Source organism: Oreochromis niloticus, linkage group LG4 (assembly GCF_001858045.2).
Source record: "Oreochromis niloticus isolate F11D_XX linkage group LG4, O_niloticus_UMD_NMBU, whole genome shotgun sequence".
Taxonomy (NCBI): Eukaryota; Metazoa; Chordata; class Actinopteri; order Cichliformes; family Cichlidae; genus Oreochromis; species Oreochromis niloticus.
Genome location: NC_031969.2, coordinates 18,184,122 through 18,209,650, shown reverse-complemented (window position 1 = coordinate 18,209,650; position 25,529 = coordinate 18,184,122). Strand labels below are relative to the sequence as shown.

At 42.6% G+C, this 25,529-nt stretch overlaps 2 protein-coding genes across 2 annotated transcripts; both read left to right on the top strand.

Annotated features, from left to right (window-relative positions):
• On the top strand, window positions 1-17,803 carry LOC109201957 (puff II/9-2 protein-like). Its single transcript, XM_019358032.2, has 2 exons — window positions 1-500; window positions 16,338-17,803. Exon 2 carries the CDS (start codon window positions 16,341-16,343, stop codon window positions 17,235-17,237), a length of 897 nt encoding a protein of 298 aa, XP_019213577.1. The 5' UTR covers window positions 1-500; window positions 16,338-16,340; the 3' UTR covers window positions 17,238-17,803.
• LOC109201958 (zinc finger protein 609) lies at window positions 34-24,005 on the top strand. The gene is made up of 8 exons (XM_025906613.1): window positions 34-81; window positions 2,832-3,050; window positions 3,141-3,260; window positions 3,370-3,647; window positions 4,869-5,170; window positions 14,703-15,917; window positions 18,181-18,947; window positions 19,105-24,005. Exons 2-6 carry the CDS (start codon window positions 3,030-3,032, stop codon window positions 14,744-14,746), a joined length of 765 nt encoding a protein of 254 aa, XP_025762398.1. The 5' UTR covers window positions 34-81; window positions 2,832-3,029; the 3' UTR covers window positions 14,747-15,917; window positions 18,181-18,947; window positions 19,105-24,005.
• Window positions 24,006-25,529: the final 1,524 nt, after the last annotated feature.

The following is a 25,529-nucleotide window of genomic DNA, read 5'->3' as shown; positions in this document are numbered from 1 at the left end:
CAGCCTTAAAATTCAGGGAAATGAAGGACGCATTTGAGGGCCGCATTTCGAGCAGACCCTGAATTGGGATACAGGCTACAGGTAAGCTGGGTTCCAAATAATACATATACGATAGACAACAGTATCAATCGATCATAAACGTAAAAGCTAGAGAGCCAATTCACGAGCTTAAGGGTTGATAATGGTGAATCACCACCAGGTGTTGCAAAATTCACCTTTGTTAGAGAGAAGTCACCTTTGTTAGATAGCGAAGTATTTAAAAATAAATTTCATTTCATTATGTATGATCTGAGCATGCGCAGAATGATCTACAGCGCTCTTTGATCTTCTCAAAGGACCATTGTGACGTCACGGGCGACGTCACGTTCTCTGCTAAACCGAGTCCTTAAATAGGGGAGCTCCTTTAACAGTTTACATTGGAGCATTTTCAGAAACAGCCAGTTGTTTTAGACAAAGCTAATACGTATTTAACCTGTGACACCGTGCTTTAAACCTTTAAAATAATGTCACTGGAATCATTAAATAACTTACCTTCTGGAAGGAATAATGCATTGGAATCACTCAGGCTGCGGGCTCAGGCTAATGACATGAGACTGTCTCACCTTCAGGAACTCGTAAGGCTAAGTTCTGAGCCCGAGAGTACAAGTACTACTGAGCTGTCTACTGAGCTGTCTGCCGTTACAAGGGACAGAGATAAAATCAGAGAAGAGTATGAGGACAGTAAGAGAGCTCACGGGGAAGAGATCAAAAAAATGTGTGAAAAAAACACAGAACTCAGAACAGGGTACGAAAATATTACAAAAGAACACGCAGAACTCACAACAAGGTACGAAAATATAAAAAGAAAAAACGCAGAACTCAGAAGAGGGTACAAAAATATTACAAAAGAAAACACAGAACTCAGGGAAGAAAACGCAGAACTCAGAAGAGGGTACGAAAATATTACAAAAAAAACCGCAGAACTCGGGGAACAAAATGCAGAACTCAGAAGAGCGTACGAAAATATTACAAAAGAAAACGCAGAACTCAGGGAAGAAAATGCAAAACTCAGAAGAGGGTACGAAAATATTACAAAAGAAAACGCAGAACTCAGGGAAGACAACGCAGAACTCAGAAGAGGGTACGAAAATATTACAAAAGAAATCACAGAACTCAGGAAAACTGTGGAAAATCATCAGCGCCTAGTGGAAGAAGCGCAGTGTATAATAAATAGAAATGCTCCTGAACCTGAGGAGGCTGAGACCCATGGTTCGTGGTGTCATGGTGCCAAACACCTGCTTAAAGTAGGTCTTGCCACAGCGGCCATTGTTGTTCCTGCAGCTTGCTGGGCCATCTCAAAGCTTTTTGGCTGAAGTGAATGTCCCGCTCTGTGGGATCATGATTCCAAAGAGCGGGGATCGCTACACATCCACAATTACAGTAGGGCTGTAATTGTGGATGTGGACCAGTTACCCTTTAAAAACAGTAATGATGTTTTCCAGCCACATCCTGGCGTTGTTCCCGCTGGTGCAGGGTCCGCTCTTTGCGAAGGTTTCTCCATTTGGTTCTGTCCAAGGCGTCCTCAGGTGATGCGTTGACAGTCTTAATGTCTTCCTTGATTTTGTCCATCCACCGTTTCTTCGGTCTGCCTCGAGGCCGGCGTCCTTCTGGGTCGATCCTCATAGCCGTTTTTGCTACAGAGTTCTCGTGTCCATACCACCTCAGGTGGGACTCGAGCATCTTTTGGACTCGAGCCACAGCCCACCAACCTGTCATAAATACGCTGTGCTCTCCTATATGTTTGATTTTATTTTGCCCCTCACCCCCAACCCCCAACCAGTCATGGCAGAAGACCGCCCCTCCCTGAGCCTGGTTCTGCCAGAGGTTTCTTCCTGTTAAAAGGGAGTTTTTCCTCTCCACCGTTGCCAGAGTGCTTGCTCATAGGGGATCATTTGATTGTTGGGGTTGAATTTTTGGGTTTCATTTAATGGCTTGAACTGAAAAACCTAAAAATTCAGGTGAGGGTTTTACATAGTGGAGAGCACTACATTTGTTAACTGCACTTTTTTTATTGTAGTTTTTGCAGTGCTTCCTACTACAAAAACTACAGATAAAAACCTTGCAGTTAGCAGCAAATCAAAATAAAGTTTTTATTTCAAATATATTTCATTATATTTTCTGTCATCATTTTATTATAGATTAAGTGCGGGGAAAGTGAGTTTCAAGTACCGTAGCGATGCTAATGCACGTTCTCAGTTGTGTGTTCTCTATATGTCTTGTTGAAGTAAGACAGGATGCAAAGGCTGTAATTGATCCTTGCATAGCCACTCATGTGCTGTATATGAATAGTTATTTGCTATTCATGGGCTGTGAGTTACAGTACATTGTATTTCTTGATGCAAGTGATATGTATGTGTAACCGGAACAAAGGCTGAGGCAACCTGGTCACTGCGAGCCAATGTTATCTATATGTATGATGGTTAATGTATATTCGCCAAGGTTATTCCTGTACTTTTTTTTTTTTTATTCCTGTACTTTTGACAATGCGCTGACAGCTGTTATGCCACACGTTACAAAGAATTGCTGGTTCTTATCAGAGGCGATTAATGACTTGTTCCCCTGTTGATGTGCAGAATAAATCCTGCAGTTGAATTGTAAACAAGTTAATGATCTGTGCCTCTTTATTTCAATATACAGCTGCGGGATCTAGGATTGCACCCCTCCCAGGCACCTGTCACACCAGGGGGGCAACACATACTCTGTCTCTTTTCATATGTGTGTGTGTGTATGTTTCATAAAACAACATTTTAATGTTAATGGCCAATCCTTAATATGTTTAAACGGCTCCTCAGAATCTCAGCAGAGCCGGCTCGCCAGCATCAAAGCCAAAGCCGACAAGGTGTACAGCTTCTCTGACAACGCACCCAGCCCGTCCATCGGCGTGGCCAGCAGGATGGAGGCTGGCCTGGCGCCCACGCTCCACATGGACCAGAACGGAGCCGACAACATGTCGGTCAAGACCGGTAGCCCTGCCCACTCTGACATCTCTGATGCTGGGGAGGACGGCGAGGGTAAGGCGGGGGGGGGGGGGGGTAAAGGTCAAGCCAGAGCCTGACCAGGGACCTCGTGAGGGTGTCAAGAAGACGCTGTTTCCCCCTCAGGCGTCCAATAAAGATTCGCCGCACTACCCCAGCTACGACGCCTACTACTCCCCCACCTACGCCAACAAGGGTGGAGTCGGGCCGAGCGCGAGTGTCGAAGCCGCCATGTGGTACAGACAGGTAAAGGTGTCCAGTCTCCTCCCTCTGTCACGGCTCTTTCTGCCTCGCTTGTGTTTTAAGATTGATTGAGGTTAATTTGATGCTGACTTAGGTTTCTCCCCCTCTGCAGGAGCCCAACTCGCGTCTGTGGTCCTCCGTCTACCCCAGCAAATACTCGGAGGCTCCGAAACCGCAGGAGGACGACAGGTGGAAGGAGGAGCGGGACAGGAAGGTGAAGGAAGAGAGGCTGTGGCCCAAGGAGAGCCTCCAGAAAGATGAGTCGGCAAAGGAGGCTCGGAGGGCAGGACACAGCTGGCCTCCGAGGAGCTCCACGGGGGCGGGAAGGAGGCGCGCCGAGCCACCCCGGGTACAGAGGCATGCCCTCGGTCATGATGCAGAATTACCCAGGTGAGAAACTCAAACACGACATAAAGCAGGCGCATGCTGCACCAAAGAGAGCATGAGGGCGGCGAGGACTGGAGAGTGAAAACCAGGGAGGAGCGCGAGTGTTTTGGTTTGACCGAAATGTAAAAAGTCATGTTTCTTTGTGGTTTCTGAGGGACGAGCGAATGCCAGCTGTTGGTTTTGGTTTCTGTTTAGGCTCGCCGGTACCAAACCTGTCAACTGTTCACGGTGATAAGACTTCAGGAAGCCACAGTTCAATGTGCAACTTCCTCTAAAAACCACCAATTTTCACTTTTTTCCACATTTCTGTGTAAACAAATCAGATCAGGCTGTTTTAGACCAGCAGACGCTTAAAATTTACTTCTGTTCATTTTCATTCACATTATTAATATAAAATTAGACGAATGCAGCGCACGGCCCCAGATGATCAGACTTTCACTGGCCCCCGAAAGAAGCGTGAAGCTTTAAAAACGCTGTAGAGGAGTTGATGCTGAAAGCTCAACCGAACTCTGACAGGTTTAAAGATCTTTAAGCTATCTCACCACTGCATGTTTAATCCTGGCTACGGTGGCCACTGTGGGACAAACATCCAAGTCAACAAAGACGCATCAAAGTCAGTGTTACTGTAGCCTGTTGTAGGCTCTTCACCTTGCACTGTAAGTGGCCTTGTGGAAACTGTTGTTGTGATTTGGCGCTATAGTTTGAGGTGAGAAGGAATAGGATGACATTTTATTAAAGTGGCGTTGTCTCTTTCCTTCCTGTTGTTATGTGTTTGGTGAAGGATAAAACACTCTTGTTTCATATCTCAAGTCTGAAGATGCAGGCATGAATTTAAAAGCTCCTCCAAGGCAAACAAACGCCTACGATTTCTCTTCTCCTCTGCCTTTGGCGTCATGCATTTGTGGGCAGTCTCTAGCCACATACATAAAACGTGACTGGGTGGATCCATCTCAGCCATTGTAGTCAAAGCTGGTGGGGGTAACACGGAGCTCCTTTGTATTTTTAGTGGATTCATTCTTAGTTTGTGAGAATTCCTAAGTTTGTTGGAGAACACAGTTACACACAAATCACCACTTTTTGTTGTCTTTTCATTAAATAACCTGAAAAATGGTGTACTGTACCTTTAGAGCTGCTGCCTGAAACTTCACTGCCTCAAGCTGCCGTCACGTCGTCATGTCGAACCGTCCGCGGATCCGTGTTGTTTCTTTATGTTGGTCTCTCCAGGCTGCCAGCCAGTTACTACGCTTCCTCATACGGCGGGAAGGTGGTCGCAGGCGAGGACGGCGAGAAGCCCTCCAGGTCAAGTCCGTCTGTGAAGCTGTCCAGTGAGGCCAAAGATCTGGACCTGCTGCAGCTGCACGACAGCCAGTACAAAAGCAAGTCGCTGTCCATCCAGGACAGCAAGACGCCGCATGAGCGGGAGCGGGAGAGAAAGGGAGGGCGACCAGCCACGCTCCTCGCCCTCGCAACGCATCAGTCCCATCACCACCTGGGATACCCTCTGTACGACCTGTCCTACCCCTCAGGTGAGCCTCGCCTGCTGCCTTTAGATCCTCTTTAGCTCAGGTGTTCTCAGACTGGAGGACAACCTGCTCAGTTTAGTGACCAGCCACAGTGCCATGGTGATTGTTAGATTTGTATTGTGATTGTCATTTATCCTTAGAAATATCTACTTATATATTCTTAGAGTTTTATAATTAGGTGTAGATTGGTAGAGGTTTGATCCTTAATAGTCTGCAAGCTTTGTGTGCATTCCAGAGCTCTCTGACTTTCACACCCACATCCTGGGAGCATGGGAGAGGTCGTACCTTGTTTGATTGTTTTATGGTAGGATAAACGTATCTATATCTGTTTTAGGCTAAGTGCCTTTTGTTTAGATGGACGGCTCTGGGGAGTCTTCCTGGGGTCACAGTTTGACACCCCCCCCCCCCCCCCCCCCCCCCCCCACACACCACACACACACACACACACACACAAGGTATTCTTTGTTCACATGTATACCTATATAAGAGGTCACATGTTAATGAACCTATGCATATTCATGTAACCACAATAAAAGAGCAGTGTTACGGGGGAGCGGACGAGAGCAACTGGGGTCAAGCGAAGGAACGGCGCCTGTCCAGTTCTCTCCCGTGCACGTGAAACATAAAGAATGTTGCCTACTTGTGTCTTGCTTGCTGTGTAATTACACTGTCTTCAACGTTCCAGCGAATAGGTTTAAGCTACAAACCTATCATTAATTGGTCCTTCGACGCCGGATCCCTGGAGTCGGCATTCACCGAGGAGAGAACCCTGACGTCAGCGAAACATGAGAATTTGTCATCGGGCCGGTGGATTAGCTGTCTGTTTTCTCTCTTCGATGAATGACGATCGGCGGGATCCGAGGCTGATATTACACCCTAAGCAAAGCCGAGTAAGTTTCAAGTCTTTGCCACTGAGTGCGGCAAAGCACGCATCCACTGTGTGCGGTTGCGTTGAAAGTCTTTGCCACTGTGTGCGGCAAAGCACGCATTCACTATGTGAGACTGAGTTGAAAGTCTTCATCACTGTGTGCGTTAAAGCGCGTGATCACTGTTATGTAAGTCTTTGCCACTGAGTGCGGCAAAGCGCGCAGCCACTGTGTGAGACTGCGTTGAGAAAATAGGCCTAATTTTTGTTGTTTGTGAGCGAGGATATTTGTTGTGTTTGTGTGAATGCTGCGGAGCAGGCGTGGTCTGGGACACGGTTGTTGTTGTTATCATGGGTTCCCGAGCAAGTAAGAGTGCCTCACAGGGAGATGACACATTCGTGCAAGAATTCACTCCCGGCAGCGCGAGCCATTTATATTCTCATAATTGTCATGAGCGTAAACTGGTCGCGGGAGAATCTCAAATGTTGGAAGTTTTCAGAAAACACAGCAGCCTTGAAGAGCGTGCAGAGAAGGCCAGCCCACATCAGCAGCAGTTAAGCTATGCTCTGGTGAATGGCTTTCACCCACCCATTGCTGATTTCATTAAGAAACAAAATGTTAATCATAACTCTGACATGCTTTATGACCGAGTATGTATGAACTGTGCCCACCATGCGCAGGAAGTCATTAAAAATAACAAAAAGAAGTCACAAAGCGCTGAGGCCGCTGCCTTTTTAGCAGATGAAATTTTGTTTCAGGGACAGGTTGGAAGAGGGCGAAATGGAGGCAGGAGTAGGAGAAATAGAACCTCACGGCAATTAAGGGGGAACCGTGGAAAAAGAGATGATAAGTGCTATGCATGCAGGGAAATGGGCCACCACGCAAGAGAGTGTCCTAAGCGCAAGCCTGAGTAACCCCACCTGTAATAAATGATTAGTACCCGTCAAAACTGCCAATACACACGTTTAGATTATTTTTTTAGATTGCCCTGATCAACAACAGCCTGTGCTCCAGACCATTAATTTAACCAGTTGTTAAAAGTAATCTGGATTAAGCTTAGGGTTGCTCAAATTCAGTACAATGACATATGAGATGAAGTAAAATAGATAAATATTTTACCTAATTACGTGCATAGAGGCACTTGACCTGTTTGAAAACTGTCATCCTAATATGAGCCATTGTTGAGATATAGAGCACACCTGTGAAAACAACTAATATGCTGAACCCTGTATGAAGCAGCTGAAAACTACATGATGGAGAAGCTGAATTGCAAGTCTTTGCCACCGTGGGCAAAGCACGCAACCACTGTGTGAGGTTGTGTTGCTGTCTCTTCTGGGCTGATGAGCAAGCTACACATTATCAGATCGGGAGCTGGCTGAGAACTCATCAAAGAGAGAGAAACAGAACTATGATAACTCGAGTATGTAGCGTATCCGTGAGTTCAGCTTCTTCTTTCAGATGCGCAGCAGTTTTCCTGGATCTTGATTCATGTGTGTAGAGTGTTCATAGCATCAGCATCATGTTGTTGTTTATTTGCTTTGTTGGGTTGAAAAATAATTAAATAAACTTGTGATCATACTTATGGATCACCATGGCACATGTCATCAGCCATATGATTTATTTATACAGATAAAAAAAGTGAGTGTGAATGTGCCTGACGTCGCAGTGTGTGTGCGTTGTGTAAACGTAATTGTCACAAATTGTGAGAGCGGTGATTCTGCAGGTCACCAGCTAGTGTAAAGAAAAAAAAGAGAGTAAAAAAGAGACAAAATCTACATTGTAGATGAAAATAATCATAGGAAAAAGGTTTTGTGTTTATTAGCCAAGAACAACTACAATCTCATTTTCTGCTTTTAAGAAAGGAGAGTTCTGTGTGTTGGTTAAGCAGTGATGATAATAATGAAAAATGTCTTAGTTTTGTCACTTTCAGATTAAAGCAGACCTGGACCAATTTTCCACATGCAGCGGTCGGAATAAAGTTATAGTTTAAGATCATTGGAAATGTTCAGGCCAATATCTGGCTAACTTATTTACAGCACCATGTGTCCTTCATCCTCACAAGTAGGGCTGCACGATTTTGCAAAAAATGAGAATCACGATTTTTTTGCTTAGAATTGAGATCACGATTCTCTCACGATTTTCTTTTCCAATATAAATATTTATAGCACTTATTAACTGCACATCAACTTCGTAACAGTTGAAACTGAACATAAAAACAATAAATAAACATAAAAACAATAAATGCCTCACATTTTGTCGTTGCCGCAAAATGTTGTACTGCTTGAAATTCCGTCTCCACCGTTGCTCGACACTGCGTGTATAGAGCAGGTAGTGCAACAATAGAAAAATAGTTGCGGGACGGCACTGTGTAGCGTTTGTCTAGGGCAGGGGTCAGCAACCTTTAACACCCAAAGAGCCATTTGGACGCGATTTCCACACGAAAGAAAACTCTGGGAGCCGCAAATACTTTTTGACATCTAAAATGAACATAACACTGTATATATTGTTTGTTTGTTTGTTTTTTTTACCTTTATGCTTTGTGTGAACAACTAAGGTGTGTTGCTTAAATGCATGAAGTGCTACAGAGAAAATTACATTTATGTAATTAACACATTTTGAACTTTGCAAAATTCCGCCTAAGTATGTATTTTACTTGGTTAATATGTGTGGCGGGGCGTGGACTGCAGCGCTGCTGCAGGGGAGGCGGACGCACCTTAGCGGTACCCGCAATCACGCCTCGCCGCCTTAACGTCTGTGCCACCTATGCTGTTGTGTTGGTGTGTGTCGGGCTGCGAGCTTTAACACCGGCTGTATGCGTAAAGCAACCGTGTATGAAAAGTGGTCAATAAAAAGATGCTGAAAAGCGTGTTCATGGAAACATAGTCGGGTCTGCCGTGATATGTTTACAATGGGACTTCCGCTCCTGAACCTCTGCGCACAGCGTCTGCTGTACGATCGGGGCTGTACGAAGTCACTTTGATCTTTACGCACGACTGTAAGCTGTCGTCTGTGAGGCGTGAACGTGTTTGTTTTTGGAGAACAGCTGCTGACATAATGTGGATCCGAAGATCCATAATTGGCCTACCTGGGGTTGGCGGGCGTTTCGGCCGGTATATCGGCTTCCGCAAGTGTGACGCTTATTTTGATCGATCAAAAACTAATAGAATATAATTTTATATTTATATTTCAATATCACAATAATCTTCCAATTTAGAACTACGAGTTAAAAAAAAGAACTAACATAAATAAAATAGACTTTAGCTAATTACTTACAAAAAATTATTTATTTCCCCAAACCACGCGGAGCCGTAGAAGGACTAAAGATCCGCATGCGGCTCCGGAGCCGCAGGTTGCCGACCCCTGGTCTAGGGTGTTGATCATTTTCCTAAATCCCTCGTTTTGCACAGTGTTGATGGGAGCCATATCTTTGGTCAGGTGATAAGTGATAGCCTCCGTAATTTCTTTGTGCCTGCGGGAGTTCGACGTGTATAGGGAAGCGCTGTATAAGGTTCCCGTTATTAATGTTTGGGTGGTTGACCGGGACAGATTTTCTCCTGTCACTTTCTCGCCATCCCTGACGTGCTCTCCGTTGTTTCTTTCCTGCCAATTTGAGCATCACACGGCACAGCTTCTGTATCACGTGGTATAAGGCACCGCCCTTGTCATTTGTTGAGCAGGAAGAGTGAGCGCTTGTTTTCATGCAGGTTATGTCCCGGATCAAAATGCGGTACAATCGCAGTCTTTTTTTTTTTTCTTTTTTTCTTTTTTTTAAAAAAATCGTTGTCATTTGGAAATGAGATCGCACGTAAGTATGAATCGAGATCGCGATTTTCTAACGATTAATCGTGCAGCCCTACTCACAAGTGAGCTCTCACTCCTCCCTGAAGACAAGGAATGCAGCCCCAAGAGCAATAACATGGCAGATAAAGAGACAGCAGCAAAGTCCTGAGCAAAGAGACCCAGCAAGCAGCAGCAGTGTGGACAAACGGCAGTGGAGAAGAAGAGCAAACCATCATCTTGATTGGATGAATGGCACTGTGTTTCCAACAAGCTGCAACTTCACTGTGCTTGTGAAAAGGATGTTTGAGGAGACTGTTGGAGGTTGACATTTGCCACTTTCGGAGAAAATGGCAAGAAGAGACAGTGGAACACATGACAAAGCTGAAGAAGAACTGCCGGCTGTTGGACTGTTGAAGTGGGAGAGGACAACAGAGTGAGAGCAGTAGGTGAGAACACAGAGGAATGCTGTTGTTTAATGTGGGAAATCAAAATTTGGGTTAGCAAACCTGGGGAAAAGAAAACTGACTGCTTAAGTGGAAAATTGTGAAGGAATCTGAACCACTGCAAAAAGAAACATATACAAAATCACACACACAAGCAGAACATGCATTAACCCTACTAACACAAACAAAAGAGAGCTCATGAAGATTAGGCAGCATCTTGAGCATGTGAGTCTGTTTATCATCTTGTCCAAGTCACCTCGTGTGATGCAAAGACCAGTGGACTCATAGCACATTAGTTAGGAAAAAAATGATGATCAATTAATAGCAGAGAAGTGTGTAGGAAAGGCAGCTTTAAGAACATGCCCTGCTGGAGATGCAGCTCCAGACATTGATTAAACCTGCCTAATAACACAAACACACATGCAATGAAGATCAGCTTGTTATCTCTCATCAGTGCTAAAATAGTGTCAATTTAGCAGATGCTTGTTATCAAATGCTGAATTTATCCAATGCTGACAATTAACTCTCTATGTTGCAGGACAACAGTTTAATTTTTGTGGGGAAAAAAAGATTCTGGTTTGACCAACCAGTGATCAGACAATAAATTTAGTTGTTAATATAGTAAATTGGGAGATGCTTTCTGCCTGATTGATGCAGCACAAGTAATTTACTGTATGAGGGAAATTCTATTTTTGTGATAATATTTTGAACATGCATTTCTGTTGTCCTGTCAACTTAGTGGGTTAATAGCTGATATGCAAATTAGTTGGTTGTTCTTAGATTAATGAAAGGTGACTGAATTCTAGCACAAGTGAATGGGATGTGTTGGAGTTTGTTAGAAAGGAGACTCTAAAACACTGAGTTTCCTGTTGTGATGTGCGAGTGAATCCTGCACCCAGATACAAAACTCTGAATACATGAGAACAAACGTCTTTTGTGAAATGCATGACAACATGTCACATGTTTTATGATGACGGGGAAAAAGGAAAACTAAATAAAATTTGTGGCCTAAATGAGTAAAAAGTACAGTCCTGGGGATTAAAATTCATAGCTAATGAGACATGAGGCTTATGTTGTGTGTTGTGCGGCTAATGGTTGGGTTGGTTTTGAATTAATCTAGCTGATGATTTTTCTTTTGTTGTGAAGTTGAGCCTGCCAATTAGTATGATGGTATGATAAACCATGCTAATGTTATGATTTACCCTCCTGAGATGAGGAGCATGTGTCATGACTTAACAAGGCCTTTTTATTTTGATACTTTCACAGTGCACTGAAAGTTTTGTTTGATGATCTCTGTTTGAGCAGATCTGCACGATTACAACAGAAGCGCTATACGACATGTCAAGAAAATTGTTGCAAGTGAGTTTCTCCACATTAAAATGGGCTCAGGAGAAAGTCACTTATCTGACAAAGGTGCAGATGAATCTATGTGTGTTTCTTTTTACAGGAGCAGAAAGATGACAGCAACATTCGAGGTTGCATGATGATTTAACCTTTTAAATGCCACTTTCTGTGTCTGTGCATCTATCAGGGGTGTTATTCACTACCTTGTGTTGCTCACAGAGGTAGCTGTGAGAAAGCGTGTGTACACCTGCGCAGCGCTAACATTTCTACAGCATTACAGTTTTTCATGTGATTTGATCATGTGATTTATACCAGGACAGCTGGTTGATGTTTTCTACTACAGGATTTCTGGGTTTATGTGTGAAGAAAACTGTGTTTACAGGTTATGAGTTGGTGATGCTGTTACACTGTGTTGTTGGGAAAATGTGAAGGTTACTTTGACGATGTGAATAACATGTGAGAAATTTCCTGTGTTGAAACTAGTGCCACTCCTTTCCACAGCTATGGATGGCTAACTTTATGGTCTTTTTATAGCACCTCTGGACCCTGTCAATTTGTGCCTGACCTCCAGGATTGTCCATGTGTGTTGCTAATGTTTGTTTTTCTAAGAGTGCATGTAGAGGATTCAGCAGAGATGGACAAGTAACATGAGAAAGCAAATAAGAGATGCAGTGTTTGTGGAATAGTTTAATATGGGGCTCATTAGCTGGCCACTACTGAGCTCCTAGTGTTAAATACGTGGAGTGACTTTGCTTAAGGGAAGTCACCGATTACATTAATGTTAACTGAGCACATGGGATGATCCATGTCTGAGGCAAATTACGCCAATAATTGTAGTTTACTGATTTGAGAAAACCTGCACATGATACTTGTCCTGTTGATGCTGAATGCTTTATTACTCTTATGATACAATTGTTTATAAGTGTGGAGTTTGATTTCACTTCCAGATCTTGTTTTCCAGGCCATGATGGTGTGTATGATGGCTCCAGACAGAGCCAGGTTTTAAGCAAACTTAATATGCAAAACACACTAACATCTTTTATTGCAGGGTTACGGAGCTACTCCAGAGGAGATGCCGATGTTGCCTGGGACATGATCTAGCTAACCTTTTTCTTTAGGACAGGAATCTGGTTTTGATGAGTTGACTCATGGGAGTGTCCATGCGTCAAGAGGAGGGGTCCAGAATTAACATTAAACAATGTTTTCTATGATTTTTGCAGTACTTTGTGTGATTAACAGTTCATTTACGGGTATTAAACCTATGCAAAGTGGTGCATCCATGTTCAGATGGGGCTTTGATGGTCCATAAATGAAGCTCACTGAACTAAAGAATGTGGTTTGATGATGCTTTACATGCTCTCCAAATAGAAGTTTTTCCTCCTAGCAAGGAAATACAGGTGCAGCAGTTAAAGTATTGCTGAAAGGAATCTCCTGAGAAATCTTCAGAGGCCCAGTGAGAAGCAAGAACCCATTCCAGGCAGAGCTGACAGTCCAGGCAGTGGTTGAGGTCAAAGGTCGAGCTGTTTGGTGCCCATCATGAGATCAGATTTCGGAGCCACAGCAAGGACCACGAAGCTGCGAAGGATGAGAGCTGTGCCAAGGGGGCTTTCCAGAGGCCAACAGAGGAGATTGTGGACAACAGACGGGCACCTGAAGGATGAGGGGAGCGTGCCAAGCTCCACCGACAGCGCAGGGGGAGCCCAAGGATGACATCATGATCCTGTGAAAAGCACAGGAACCAGAAGCTATGGTGGTGATGACAGCAGTTTCCTATGAACATCACCTAATGCTGTGTCACTATACTGTGCATACGATGGCACACTGAAGACTGCTGGGATCATAACAGCAGTAAGATAACTGGATCCACCACCCTTTCCACAGAGGGTTTTTCCTGCACAGGATGGACAATGGAGGAGTCATATGTATCCCCCTCGCAGGACGGAGGCCTGAAGTGAGGTGATGGGGGTTGGTAGAGGCCATAAAACTAGAGTGCTGAAGAGGTCTGCAGCTTTCACGATAGCTGAGACCCATGTTGACAAACGGCAAACTCAACTGGTATGTTTGAATGTCTATTCTACATACATTTGGACTCTGGTCCTATGGACAGTGATGGAAACAACTGGAAGACACATTTATGACGTCCTGCAGAACTTAAACCACTCTGCAGAGAGACGTGTGATTTACATGTCTTGTGAAGGAGCACCACCAAGCTGGAGTGTTTTTGAAAATGTTAATTTCTCTTTTGACCGTTAACAATTCATTTGTTTGCTTGTAGGATGCAGTTTACCATTGAATGAGATCAATGAGAAACTGGATAACTGCTAATATATTTGTCAAACTGTGTACATTGACATATGCTGAGTATAAAAATGTTTGCATTGACACTGTCAGACATGACGTATTCATAACTGGGTACTTTTCTAGCATAATCGCCAAAAGGGGGGAAATGTTAGATTTGTATTGTGATTGTCATTTATGCTTAGAAATATCTACTTATATATTCTTAGAGTTTTATAATTAGGTGTAGATTGGTAGAGGTTTGATCCTTAATAGTCTGCAAGCTTTGTGTGCATTCCAGAGCTCTCTGACTTTCACACCCACATCCTGGGAGCATGGGAGAGGTCGTACCTTGTTTGATTGTTTTATGGTAGGATAAACGTATCTATATCTGTTTTAGGCTAAGTGCCTTTTGTTTAGATGGACGGCTCTGGGGAGTCTTCCTGGGGTCACAGTTTGACCCCCACACATTATTGTTATTGCTTTTTCTTGCTCCTCTTTTTTTAAACACACCAAAAACTTGCAATTAATAAAAAGCAATTATGCGTGAGTAATGCGCAGGTGCTCATCACATCCATGAATATGCTTGGACTTCTGTGCCGCTCCTCTGCACCTGTACTTAAATTCACCTGCCCTGTTTCACGTGTCTCCACCTACTGGTCAGATCATTGAATCTCAGTATAAAAAAAAAACAGTGTTACTGAACAAGACGTCAGCCTCCTCTTCATCATCATCATCACCTTCTTCTTCTGTTGTTGTTGTTTTAATTTCAAACCATTCCCTGGTAAAATCTTATGACCCGTGATCTCCTCTCACTTTCTACAGGCACACTTGATTGGCCAGCCTCTATGCCTCTCAGAGTCATGTGACTGGATCAAGTGAAGAAGCGTTTTTGTTTCCGTGACATCAGTTCATGGTGTTCTGTGTATGTTTGACATCTCTGCCTGGACGTCCAGCCGACTGCTCTGACCCTTGCTGGACCGGATCCTGGTCCCGTTTGGTTTTGCCGGTTCTGGGCGGTCCCGTTAGCCAACAGGTGCTGCTGGGATGCAGGTGGGCAGAATTCACAGTGACGTACCTGCAGGGACGACTGGGCACTCTGTCATTTTACGGCACTCGGATTGGGTTTTTATGTCCTGCGGTGACGTCTGACCTCTTTTAGAAGGACGGGCTCAGCTCTGGATGACATCACACCATTACCTGGATGCATTTCAGCTTCACGTGAAATAAAGAGAACACTGTGGATGAAGGGGGGCCGGCCTCCTACTCTTCTTTTTGTCTGGTAGGCTGTGCCTCTGTTTTTCTACTGCTGTTGATCTGATATTAAACCTGTAGCTGGTGGAGCAGTGCTCAAGCTCAGTGTCCTCATTTATTCCCTGAAAACACCAGAGAGAAGCTGATGTCGTGAAATGTCTTCAGGTCCTGGGATGATGGAAGGCAGGAGGAATTCGCTCAGATTAAAGGGTTCTTCTTTCAAAACAAAAAGCTTGCAGATTCTGGTTTCATTGTGTAGAATAAAATATTTCCTGGTTTAAAAACATAAAACAAATGGAGAAGTGTGCTTATGGATGTCGATCCATCGATTATTCACTTTATTCGGTAATATGTGGCCTCGTAGAGAACTGACCTGCCTAATGTACTGCAAAGCACATGTACATATATTTCAGGATCACTGTAACCTCAGTGGCTTTAAATAAACTTTATTTTGGAGTTTCATATTTTGATTTTGCACAGTTTTCTTTAGGAAACAACTTTTTCTAGTCATTCACATTTATTTAATGTGCTAAATTAAGTTTTGGGCATGTGTGGCACTATGATATAGATGAATACATGAAAAATGCAGCCCCCCATTTTATTTTGATGCTTCAAGTAACTTTTTCTTTTGGGAAAAACTACTGTTAATGTCTATTTTGCTGTAATATAAGTTCCGCCAGCAGAGGGCGCTCGGTGTCTTACGCATCAGTAGCCCACACCTCGCTAGAAGAAGAGTAGTGCAGAGCTGGCGCACCAGGTAGTTCCTGTTACCTGCTGTTTTTACAGGTAAGCTGGGTTCCAAATAATACATATGTGATAGACAACAGTAGCAATCGAAACGTAAACGTAAAAGCTAGAGAGCCAATTCACGAGTTTAAGGGTTGATAACGGTGAATCACCAGCAGATGTTGGAAAATTCACCTTTGTTAGAGGGAAGTCACCTTTGTTAGATAGCAAAGTATTTAAAAATGAATTTCATTTCATTATGTATGATCTGAGCATGCGCAGAATGATCCACAGCGCTCTTTGATCTTCTCAAAGGACCATTGTGACGTCACGGGCGACGTCATGTTCTCTGCTAAACCGAGTCCTTAAATAGGGGAGCTCCTTTAACAGTTTACATTGGAGCATTTTCAGAAACAGCCAGTTGTTTTAGACAAAGCTAATACGTATTTAACCTGTGACACCGTGCTTTAAACCTTTAAAAAAATGTCACAGGAATCATTAAATAACTTACCTTCTGGAAGCGATAGTGGAGAGGAATCACTAATGCTGCAGTTTGAGGCTAGTGAGATGAGTCTGTCTCACCTTCACAGAGACGTAGTGCTTAAATTTGAGCACAAGCGTAGAATAACTGCAGAACTAAGGGTAGCGCTTGAAAATATTAAGAAAGAAAACGCAGATCTCAGGAAAGAGCTCAAAAATATTAAGAAAGAAAACGCAGATCTCAGGAAAGAGCTTGAAAATAGTAGCAAAGACAACTCAGAAGTCATGGAAGAGCTCGAAAATATTAAGAAAGAAAACACAGATCTCAGGGAAGAGCTCAAAAATATTAAGAAAGAAAACGCAGATCTCAGGAAAGAGCTCGAAAATAGTAGCAAAGACAACTCAGAACTCATGGAAAAGGTCGAAAATATTAAGAAAGAAAACGCAGATCTCAGGGAAGAGCTCAAAAATAGTAGGAAAGAAAACACAGTTCTCAGGGAAGAGTTCGAGAATAGCAGGAAAGACAATGCAGAGCTCAGGGAAAAGGTCGAAAATAGCAGGAAAGACAACGCAGAGCTCAAGGAACAGCTCGAAAATAGCGGGAAAGACAACGCAGAGCTCAAGGAACAGCTCGAAAATAGCGGGAAAGACAACGCAGAGCTCAGGAAAGAGCTCGAAAATAGCAGGAAAGACAACGCAGAGCTCAAGGAAGATCTCGAAAATAGCAGGAAAGACAACGCAGAGCTCAGGGAAGAGCTCGAAAATAGCAGGAAAGCGAATGCAGAACTCATGAAAACTGTGGAAAATAATCAGCGCCTACTTAAAGTAGGTTCAGGTCTTGCCACAGCGGCCATTGTTGTTCCTGCAGCTTGCTGGGCCATCTCAAAGCTTTTTGGCTGAAGGGAATGTCCCGGGGATCATTCAAAGAGCGGGGATCGCTACAATTGTGGATTTAAAGTTACCCTTTAAAAACAGTAATGATGTTTTCCAGCCACAGTCCATCTTCATCCTGGCGTTGTTCCCGCTGGTGCAGGGGACTCGAGCATCTTTTGGACTCGAGCCACAGCCCACCAACCTGTCATAAATACGCTGTGCTCTCCTTTATGTTTGATTTTATTTTGCCCCTCACCCCCCCAACCAGTCATGGCAGAAGACCGCCCCTCCCTGAGCCTGGTTCTGCCAGAGGTTTCTTCCTGTTAAAAGGGAGTTTTTCCTCTCCACCGTTGCCAGAGTGCTTGCTCATAGGGGATCATTTGATTGTTGGGGTTGAATTTTTGGGTTTCATTTAATTGGCTTGAACTGAAAAACCTAAAAATTCAGGTGAGGGTTTTACATAGTGGAGAGCACTACATTTGTTAACTGCACTTTTTTTATTGTAGTTTTTGCAGTGCTTCCTACTACAAAAACTACAGATAAAAACCTTGCAGTTAGCAGCAAATCAAAATAAAGTTTTTATTTCAAATATATTTCATTATATTTTCTGTCATCATTTTATTATAGATTAAGTGCAAGAGTTGTTAAGTGTGGATAATTAAATAATAGTTTATTGCAATAGCAAATTGCGCCTTGTTCTCAGATGGACAGCAAGTGGAGAGTGATAGATGAGATGAGGAGATGGGAGGAGGAAGAGAGGCAAAGAGTGATTCACAGGCAGAGCCTAGTTTATTTACCACAGTTTTTTGTTGCCTGGACACTTCTTTGTACACATGGGTCGTATCTTTTGTATGATAATTACTGATAGAGACAGACGTGACTCTGTATTTATATTTCTTGCAGCCTGTTAACACTGTACCTCCTGCCTTTACAAACGGCTCTTCTGTGTTTCTGTCTCATCGTTCTGCAGATGAACATTTGTCGCCCACTGTGATCTCAGCACGTTTTCCTGGTTCTGGAGAGCAGATCGAGCGTTGATCTGAGTCCTGTGATTTCCAGTAGTGATTTATTCCCAAGACAAAATCAAATTGTCCTCTGCTGCCGTGTTGTTGCACAATGAAAACGATGGAGGTGTCAGAAACGGTCCGGCCCTGGTTATTGTCTCAGATATGACGCTAGTCTTATCCTGTCCGCTTCTGTGTGTATATATGTAATATGCATATCCACATAATTATGGATATTATAATTATGATATTTAATAAACACACTGTATTTTAAAGAACATACATTAAGAAACTGATTGTATTAAATTTTTATTTCAAATATATTTCATTATATTTTCTGTCATCATTTTATTATAGATTAAGTGCAAGAGTTGTTAAGTGTGGATAATTAAATAATAGTTTATTGCAATAGCAAATTGCGCCTTGTTCTCAGATGGACAGCAAGTGGAGAGTGATAGATGAGATGAGGAGATGGGAGGAGGAAGAGAGGCAAAGAGTGATTCACAGGCAGAGCCTAGTTTATTTACCACAGTTTTTTCTTGCCTTATGGTTCCAAGCGCTTTCACCAATCTTTGCATTTTGTTATTATCTCATAACACTTGTTTAATCGGCTACCATCTCTCCTATGGAAGTTTTACTGTCTACAGTCCCAGATCAACACAGCCCTGCCCTCCAGCACTATCAGCAGCGGGAGCAGCAGAAACCCCTCAACAGCAACATTTTACCCCATCAGGTAAAACATAGGCTATGTTTGCTTTGCCTTATCGCCACCTCACAACACTGATATAGTATGATGCGATCCCATATTAGATTCTTGATGAATGTGTCTTGTTGTTATTCAGCCTGGTTCAATGTGCCCCTTTTTAACTTGAGCACCCGCCCCTTTAAAGATCTCTGCATGGCCCTGACCAGGAGGGGATTAAAGAAGAGTGGGGTGAGAGCCAGACTCAAGAGGCAGACACACAAACAACGAGCGCTGCCGTCCATTATCTTTGCTAATGTGCTAATGTGACAAGCTGCAAGCCTGCATCAACCACTTCCATGAGTACAGAACTGCCTCCGTTCTGGCATTTACGGAATCGTGGTTAAACAACAACGACGACAACAGCACGCTACACATTGCTGGCTTTTCACCACCCCTTCATCTGGACATCTTGGCCCTGACAACATCAGCAGTGGAGTCCTGAGGCACTGTGCAGGGTAACTAGGAAGTGTGTTCCGGACTCACTGTTAGGATCCACTGATTTAGTCACTGATCAACCTTCAGTCACGTAGGAGGTCAGAGCTTCATGTTTATGGGATTAATGTGCAGTTTCATTGAATCTGTATTTATCTGTAAACAGGGTTCATACGGGTGCATGAAATATGTGATGTTTGGTGCAGTTTTCCTGTTTTGTGGGGAAGAAAGGCTTTTTAAGTCAACCTAAGATGATTCGTTTTCATTTTCACATGGTCTTAGTGAGGTGATGCAAAGTGAAACATGCTTTCTGTTTGTTTTTTTCGGCCATGTGCTGGGAAAGCTTGAACATGGACCTTGAAAGTGCTTAAAAAGTGCTTGAATTGGAGCCAGAAAAAGGCGTATGAACCCTTGATTGGGAGGTGATGGAGTCTGAAACCATGTGATCACTGTAAGCTCTGTGATTTATTACCTGATGGACCAGCAACACCTTCACTGTGTTTAAATGAGAATGAATCCAGCTTTACTTTAATATAGACGGCACTGTGCAAAAGTCTTGAGCCCTCGTTTCTTTACATTTTGCAGGAGAATTGGAAACGGGTGCAGCGATTCACTGAAACGTGCAAATATTCATTAAAAATACAGAATACGAGGCAAAAATCAAGTCTTTACAGTTGTAACGAGCTTGAACGTGAATGTTTGGTCTGACCTTCATCCTTCAGCTCACTCTGAACTCTCTGAGCAGCTCTCTGTCGTCTCTGTGAGGACCTGCAGGAACACTTCTCCAGACTTCTTGAAGGACATTCAAAGCTCTTCTGCCTTTTCTTGATTATGTTGATGATTCCACACTGTTTATGTCCTGCCGGGCTTTGTGCTCTGGGAATGCCAGACCATGACTGATATTTTGTAGATCAGAATGCGTAGTTGTGAACTGAGTTTTGTAAGGTTGTGTTTAGCATTAAGTGTTGTGGTGCTGATGAAAGTCCTGCTGGCAGAAATGACCTTCAGCCAGAAAGGTTGATGGTCAGGATGAACCTGGACACTTCTTTGTACACATGTGTGTCGTATGTTTTGTATTATAATTACTGATAGAGACAGACGAGACTCTGTACAGTGGAACCCCAACTTATGGAATAAATTCGTTCCAGAGGGTCTTTCGTAAGTCAAAATTTTCGTAAGTCGAAGCACCTTTTTCCATCGCATTTTGAGTGAGGCGATGCTGGCTGAAGACGAAGTTCTTGGTGGAGGAGGACCTCGCTCATATTTTCAATAATTTCTCTCTTTGTTTCCATTGAGAGCACTTTACGCTTCTTCTTTTCACTCGAATCACTTGCAGAAAGTTTTTTCGGCCCCATTATGAATGAACGATAGGCTATTTGCAAACGAAAAGCACACGAAATAGCGCACTGCAACAACAATACGTCTTTCACGTGGAACAGCGAAATGCAAGTACGAAAGCCGAGGGGTTATCACATGATTCGGAAGGCATTCTGGGCTCAGCCAGCGGATTTCGTTACGCGGGCATTTTGCTGTACCACGGGCAGAAATATTGCCGTGAAGTGCCTTCGTAACTTGAATTTTTCGTTAAATGGGGTCTTCGTTAGCTGGGGTTCGACTGTATTTATATTTCTTGCAGCCTGTTAACACTGTACCTCCTGCAAAAATATCTGCTGGAGTTTATGCTGCACTAAAACCTCTATGACATAGTTGCACTCACTGCTAAAAGGAAAGCCAGAGGAGCAGACACATCCCAGCAAAACACTGATGCAGTTTTTACACATTAAATGGAAGTGATATAAGATACAGTCCTGATTAAAAGGTTTAAGACCACTTGAAAACTGGCAAAAATCATATTTTGCAGGGTTGGATCTTAACAAATGTTGTTACTAAGAAAATTTTTTATTCTCAAATGCAGACATTTCAAAGCTAAATGACATGATTTTGAAAATGAGAAGTGATATTAAGTATATTCATTGTTAATCACAGAATCATAATTCATATATGATTTTATTGATAGTTAATTATGTTTAACTGCTCAGCACTGATCAGAATATAACCAGGAATAAGTTTAACCTGTGTGATAGATCAGAAAATGTAATATAGACGGGCTTCACACAGAGTCTGTCCTTAGTGTGTGTGCGTGTGTGTGTGTGTGTGGCAGCTCCAATTATAGAGCCAGCATTCCTCACTAGTTTGTCTCCTCTCATTTCTAAAACATGTATCAAACAGACAAATATGCAACAATAAGAAAAAACCTTCTTCCCAGCACTATACACCCACTCTCCTGTTGGCATATTTCTGCTGTTTCCTGTTCACCAGTGGATCAATGGATTCATGTAAATGTTGAAATATGAATCATGGCCATGAGAATAATCTAAATGTACATCCACCACATGGTCAAATATTACTGAACTGGTGGTCCAAATCTCCACAGGATGCCTTTAAGCAGTCAGGATCTGTCTGTGGAATAGTTTCAAGGATCATTTGTTTTGGATCACCTGGAGAGTTTCCCTCCTTTCTCCTGCAGGGGTTTCCTCTCTATCAGCAGTGCTTCCATCTGTGCAGCCCGTCCAGTTTTCCCACCAGAGGAGACATTTCAGGGTTGGTTAATCATTTTTGATCTATTCACACTGCAACACAGCATCTACTATTTTGGGGCTCAGCTCATGGGGTTCCCAGGCAAACGCCAGCCCCAACGTCACAGACCAGGAGCGGTTCTGGGATAGCTCTTCCACGCTGTTATTTCACTTCAGCTGAATGCGATGAACAGATTGTAGGAAATTATGACTAGTAATTCACTTTAACATTAAATGTTGATACAACACAAACTCTCGTCAGAGAGATACATGTTTTAAAGGTGAGCAGCCAAATAATTATTAAAACATTATAAAAACAACACAAAAACAGCTTGTTAGAGTTAGCAGGTAGATTAGCATTTGAGATTTCCATTGAGAACAGCGAGGTTCAATTTTCAGTCCTCTTTTATTCTCATGATACATGTCGTCCAATTGCATCTCACCCTGCAGGATTTTTACAGAAATATTTAATAAAATCTTCTAATTTTCATCATGTTTTTCTGTAATGGTGTCTGGGTGGTTGACCCAGTGTTTTAAGTTTGGACATTTTGTCGGTGTTTAGTTTACCTGTGTCTGTTTCCTGTTTTATTATGATAGTCTTTTGTCCTGTGCTCGTTATGTTGAGTTTACTTCTTGTTTCATTAGTTAGATTTGTTCCAGCCGTGTTTTCACCCGTTTCTCATCGTCTCATTATTTGTTTGTCTCTGCTGATGGTCACGTCATCGTCAATGCCTCGTGCATGCACCCTGTAGATGTTATTAGTTTCATCATTATGAAGGAATTTCCTCAGTCTCAACTCTTCAGTCAGTTTCAGCACTGTTCTCTGAAGGTCCCACCACAGCTTCTCAGTCAGGCTGAGGTCTGGACTGACTGGAGCATTGCACCACTTTGATTCTTTTCTTTTTCAGCCATTCTTTTAGAGATTTGGCACTGTTCTTGGTATCACTGTCATGTGTATGACTGAGTTTGGCCTGAGCTTTAGCTGTGGGGCTGATGGCCTCACATCTGACTCTAGAATACATTTGTATACAGAGGAATTCATGGTTTACTGAGTCACTGCACGGAGCCCAGATCATCATCCCTCCACCACCGTGCTGACAGCTGGTGTGATGTGTTTCGTTTTCTCCTTTATGGACAAACATGCCCACTTTGGTTTTTTCTGTCCAAAGGAACCTGAGCCCTGCTGCAATGTTCATTTAAAGAGAAGAGGCTTCCTCCTGGTAACCCTTCCAAACAAGTCACACTTCTCAGTCTCTTTCTATTTGTACTCTCATGAACTTTAACATTTAACATGAGGCCTGTAGAGTCTGAGAATGAGAATTCTTGGGTTTTTGCAGCTTTTCTGAGCGTTTGGATGGTCTTAGGTTGAATTTGCTGGAACATCCACTCCTGAGATGATTGTAGCATTGTGTTAACACACAACTGAATGCTGCAGACCAGCAAACTGCAAAAACGTCTGCATTTGCAAAGGTTCTCACACCTGCTGTTGGATACACCCATCAAATACAACTGATTTTAATTCCTATGGAAACATTAAGGACAAACTCCGTTTCAGTGGTTCACATAATGAATTAAAAACAGTAACTGGTAGCAGAGGCGGGATTGTTGGAGTTTGACACATCAAAAGTGAATAAACAGATTTTTATACCTGCGTCTGTTCTGCTGTGTCAGACTACGACCCACAAAGTGGAGACCTACGTCTTTCATATGTTCCGGCACTACGGCTTCAGCTGGATGAGAAAGAGCGTCGACTACTTCCTGCTGCAGTCCAACTCAAAGTACATCACCTGGTGGTCGATGGCCCTCAGCCTCCTCATCGTCACCTCTGGGTACCTGCGGCTACTCTTCCTCAAAAGCCTCTTTGTCAGCAATACCGGCACAGAGGGCGAGAAGCCTCGGTGCTGATAGACTCAAACGAAAACCAAAAGAAAAAGAATTTAAAAAATAAAAATGTCTGGATTTGTGTGGAGGAACGGCAGACACGAACGAATTCAAAGCAGTGATGGTTCTTTCTCCTTGAATGAATAAATATTAGAAATAATCATGTTGAGAACCTGTGGTCCATCATCAAATGTGAGATTTACAAGGAGGGAAAACAGTACACCTCTCTGAACAGTGTCTGGGAGGCTGTGGTTGCTGCTGCACGCAATGTTGATGGTGAACAGATCAAAACACTGACAGAATCCATGGATGGCAGGCTTTTGAGTGTCCTTGCAAAGAAAGGTGGCTATATTGGTCGCTGATTTGTTTTTGATTTGTTTTTGAATGTCAGAAATGTATATTTGTGAATGTGGAGATGTTATATTGGTTTCACTGGTAAAAATAAATAATTGAAATGGGTATATATTTGTTTTTTGTTAAGTTGCCTAATAATTATGCACAGTAATAGTCACCTGCACACACAGATATCCCCCTAAAATAGCTAAAACTAAAAACTACTTCCAAAAACATTCAGCTTTGATATGAATGAGTTTTTTGGGTTCATTGAGAACATGGTTGTTGTTCAATAATAAAATTATTCCTCAAAAATACAACTTGCCTAATAATTCTGCACTCCCTGTAGATTCCGCCTGAGTTGTGTTGTTATGACTGTATAAATTACAGACTATAAAGAAGGCGTTGTCCAATTTGAAAACCAGAATAATCCATCTGCCTTCATCTGAAGACAATGATTCAATAATATTACCTTTAAAGTTGTTAAGGAGAATGGCTACGCCTGCCGAATGTTGAGAGGCGTGGCAAAAATAACACTGATCACCCCACTGTGCTTTCCAGAATTGTACATCATTATCACTCGAATGAGTTTCTTGTAGAAAAATCAAATCAGCATTTTTCCGTCTACAGAAAATGAAAATTGACTTTCTTTTGGTACTGTCACGAATACCTCGAACATTAAGGGATAGTATTTTTAAGGAACTGAAATGTAAGTCTGTCATAAGAAAAGAAGGGAATGAATAAAGTGAACTGGATGTCTGTTAAACTAACTAGAAACTTATAAGGTGCTAAGGTATAAACACCTAAAGAAGATACTCTCAAAAGGGAACACTAAGTGTTGAGTACCTAAGTAAAATTCTTCAGACTCTTTGGTTTTTCCCCCCCGATGCAGTGACCCAAATGCTTAAGCAAATTAACATTTATACACCAATAAAAGTAGGATATTTAACTACTCACACTGTAAAACATAAGCAAGTTCAAACATAACCATAATAATGTTTGCCAGATATTGGTACAACTAACTTGGAGGTATAAAAGTTTTATAGAAAATTTAAAGAGGATATTATTGGTTGTAAACATATTACCTAATGAACCTGAGGTATTTCAAGCAAAAACAAAAAACAAAAACAATATACAAGTGCCTCAAAATGATTAAATATTGAACAGTAACATTGGGAGCCTGAGGTAGTTGAAATACCTGTTGTTAATGTTAGGTAACGTACAGAGTGAACTTAAAGTATTTCAGTCATCTTGCTGATCTTTTAATAACCTCTTATTTATGCAGTGTGTCTTACACCATCAATGATGGCCACAGGACCAATCCATTTGGTCTTCTTTCCCTCGTCAC

Excerpts from the sequence above, each read along its gene's own strand:
- LOC109201958 (XM_025906613.1), top strand. The coding sequence starts at position 3,030 with ATGCTGGGGAGGACGGCGAGG. Across the intron at positions 3,261-3,369 it reads CCGCCATGTGGTACAGACAG|GAGCCCAACTCGCGTCTGTG; the intron begins GTAAAGGTGTCC and ends CCCCCTCTGCAG. Across the intron at positions 3,648-4,868 it reads CATGATGCAGAATTACCCAG|GCTGCCAGCCAGTTACTACG; the intron begins GTGAGAAACTCA and ends TGGTCTCTCCAG.
- LOC109201957 (XM_019358032.2), top strand. The coding sequence starts at position 16,341 with ATGTCACAGGAATCATTAAATAACTTACCTTCTGGAAGCGATAGTGGA.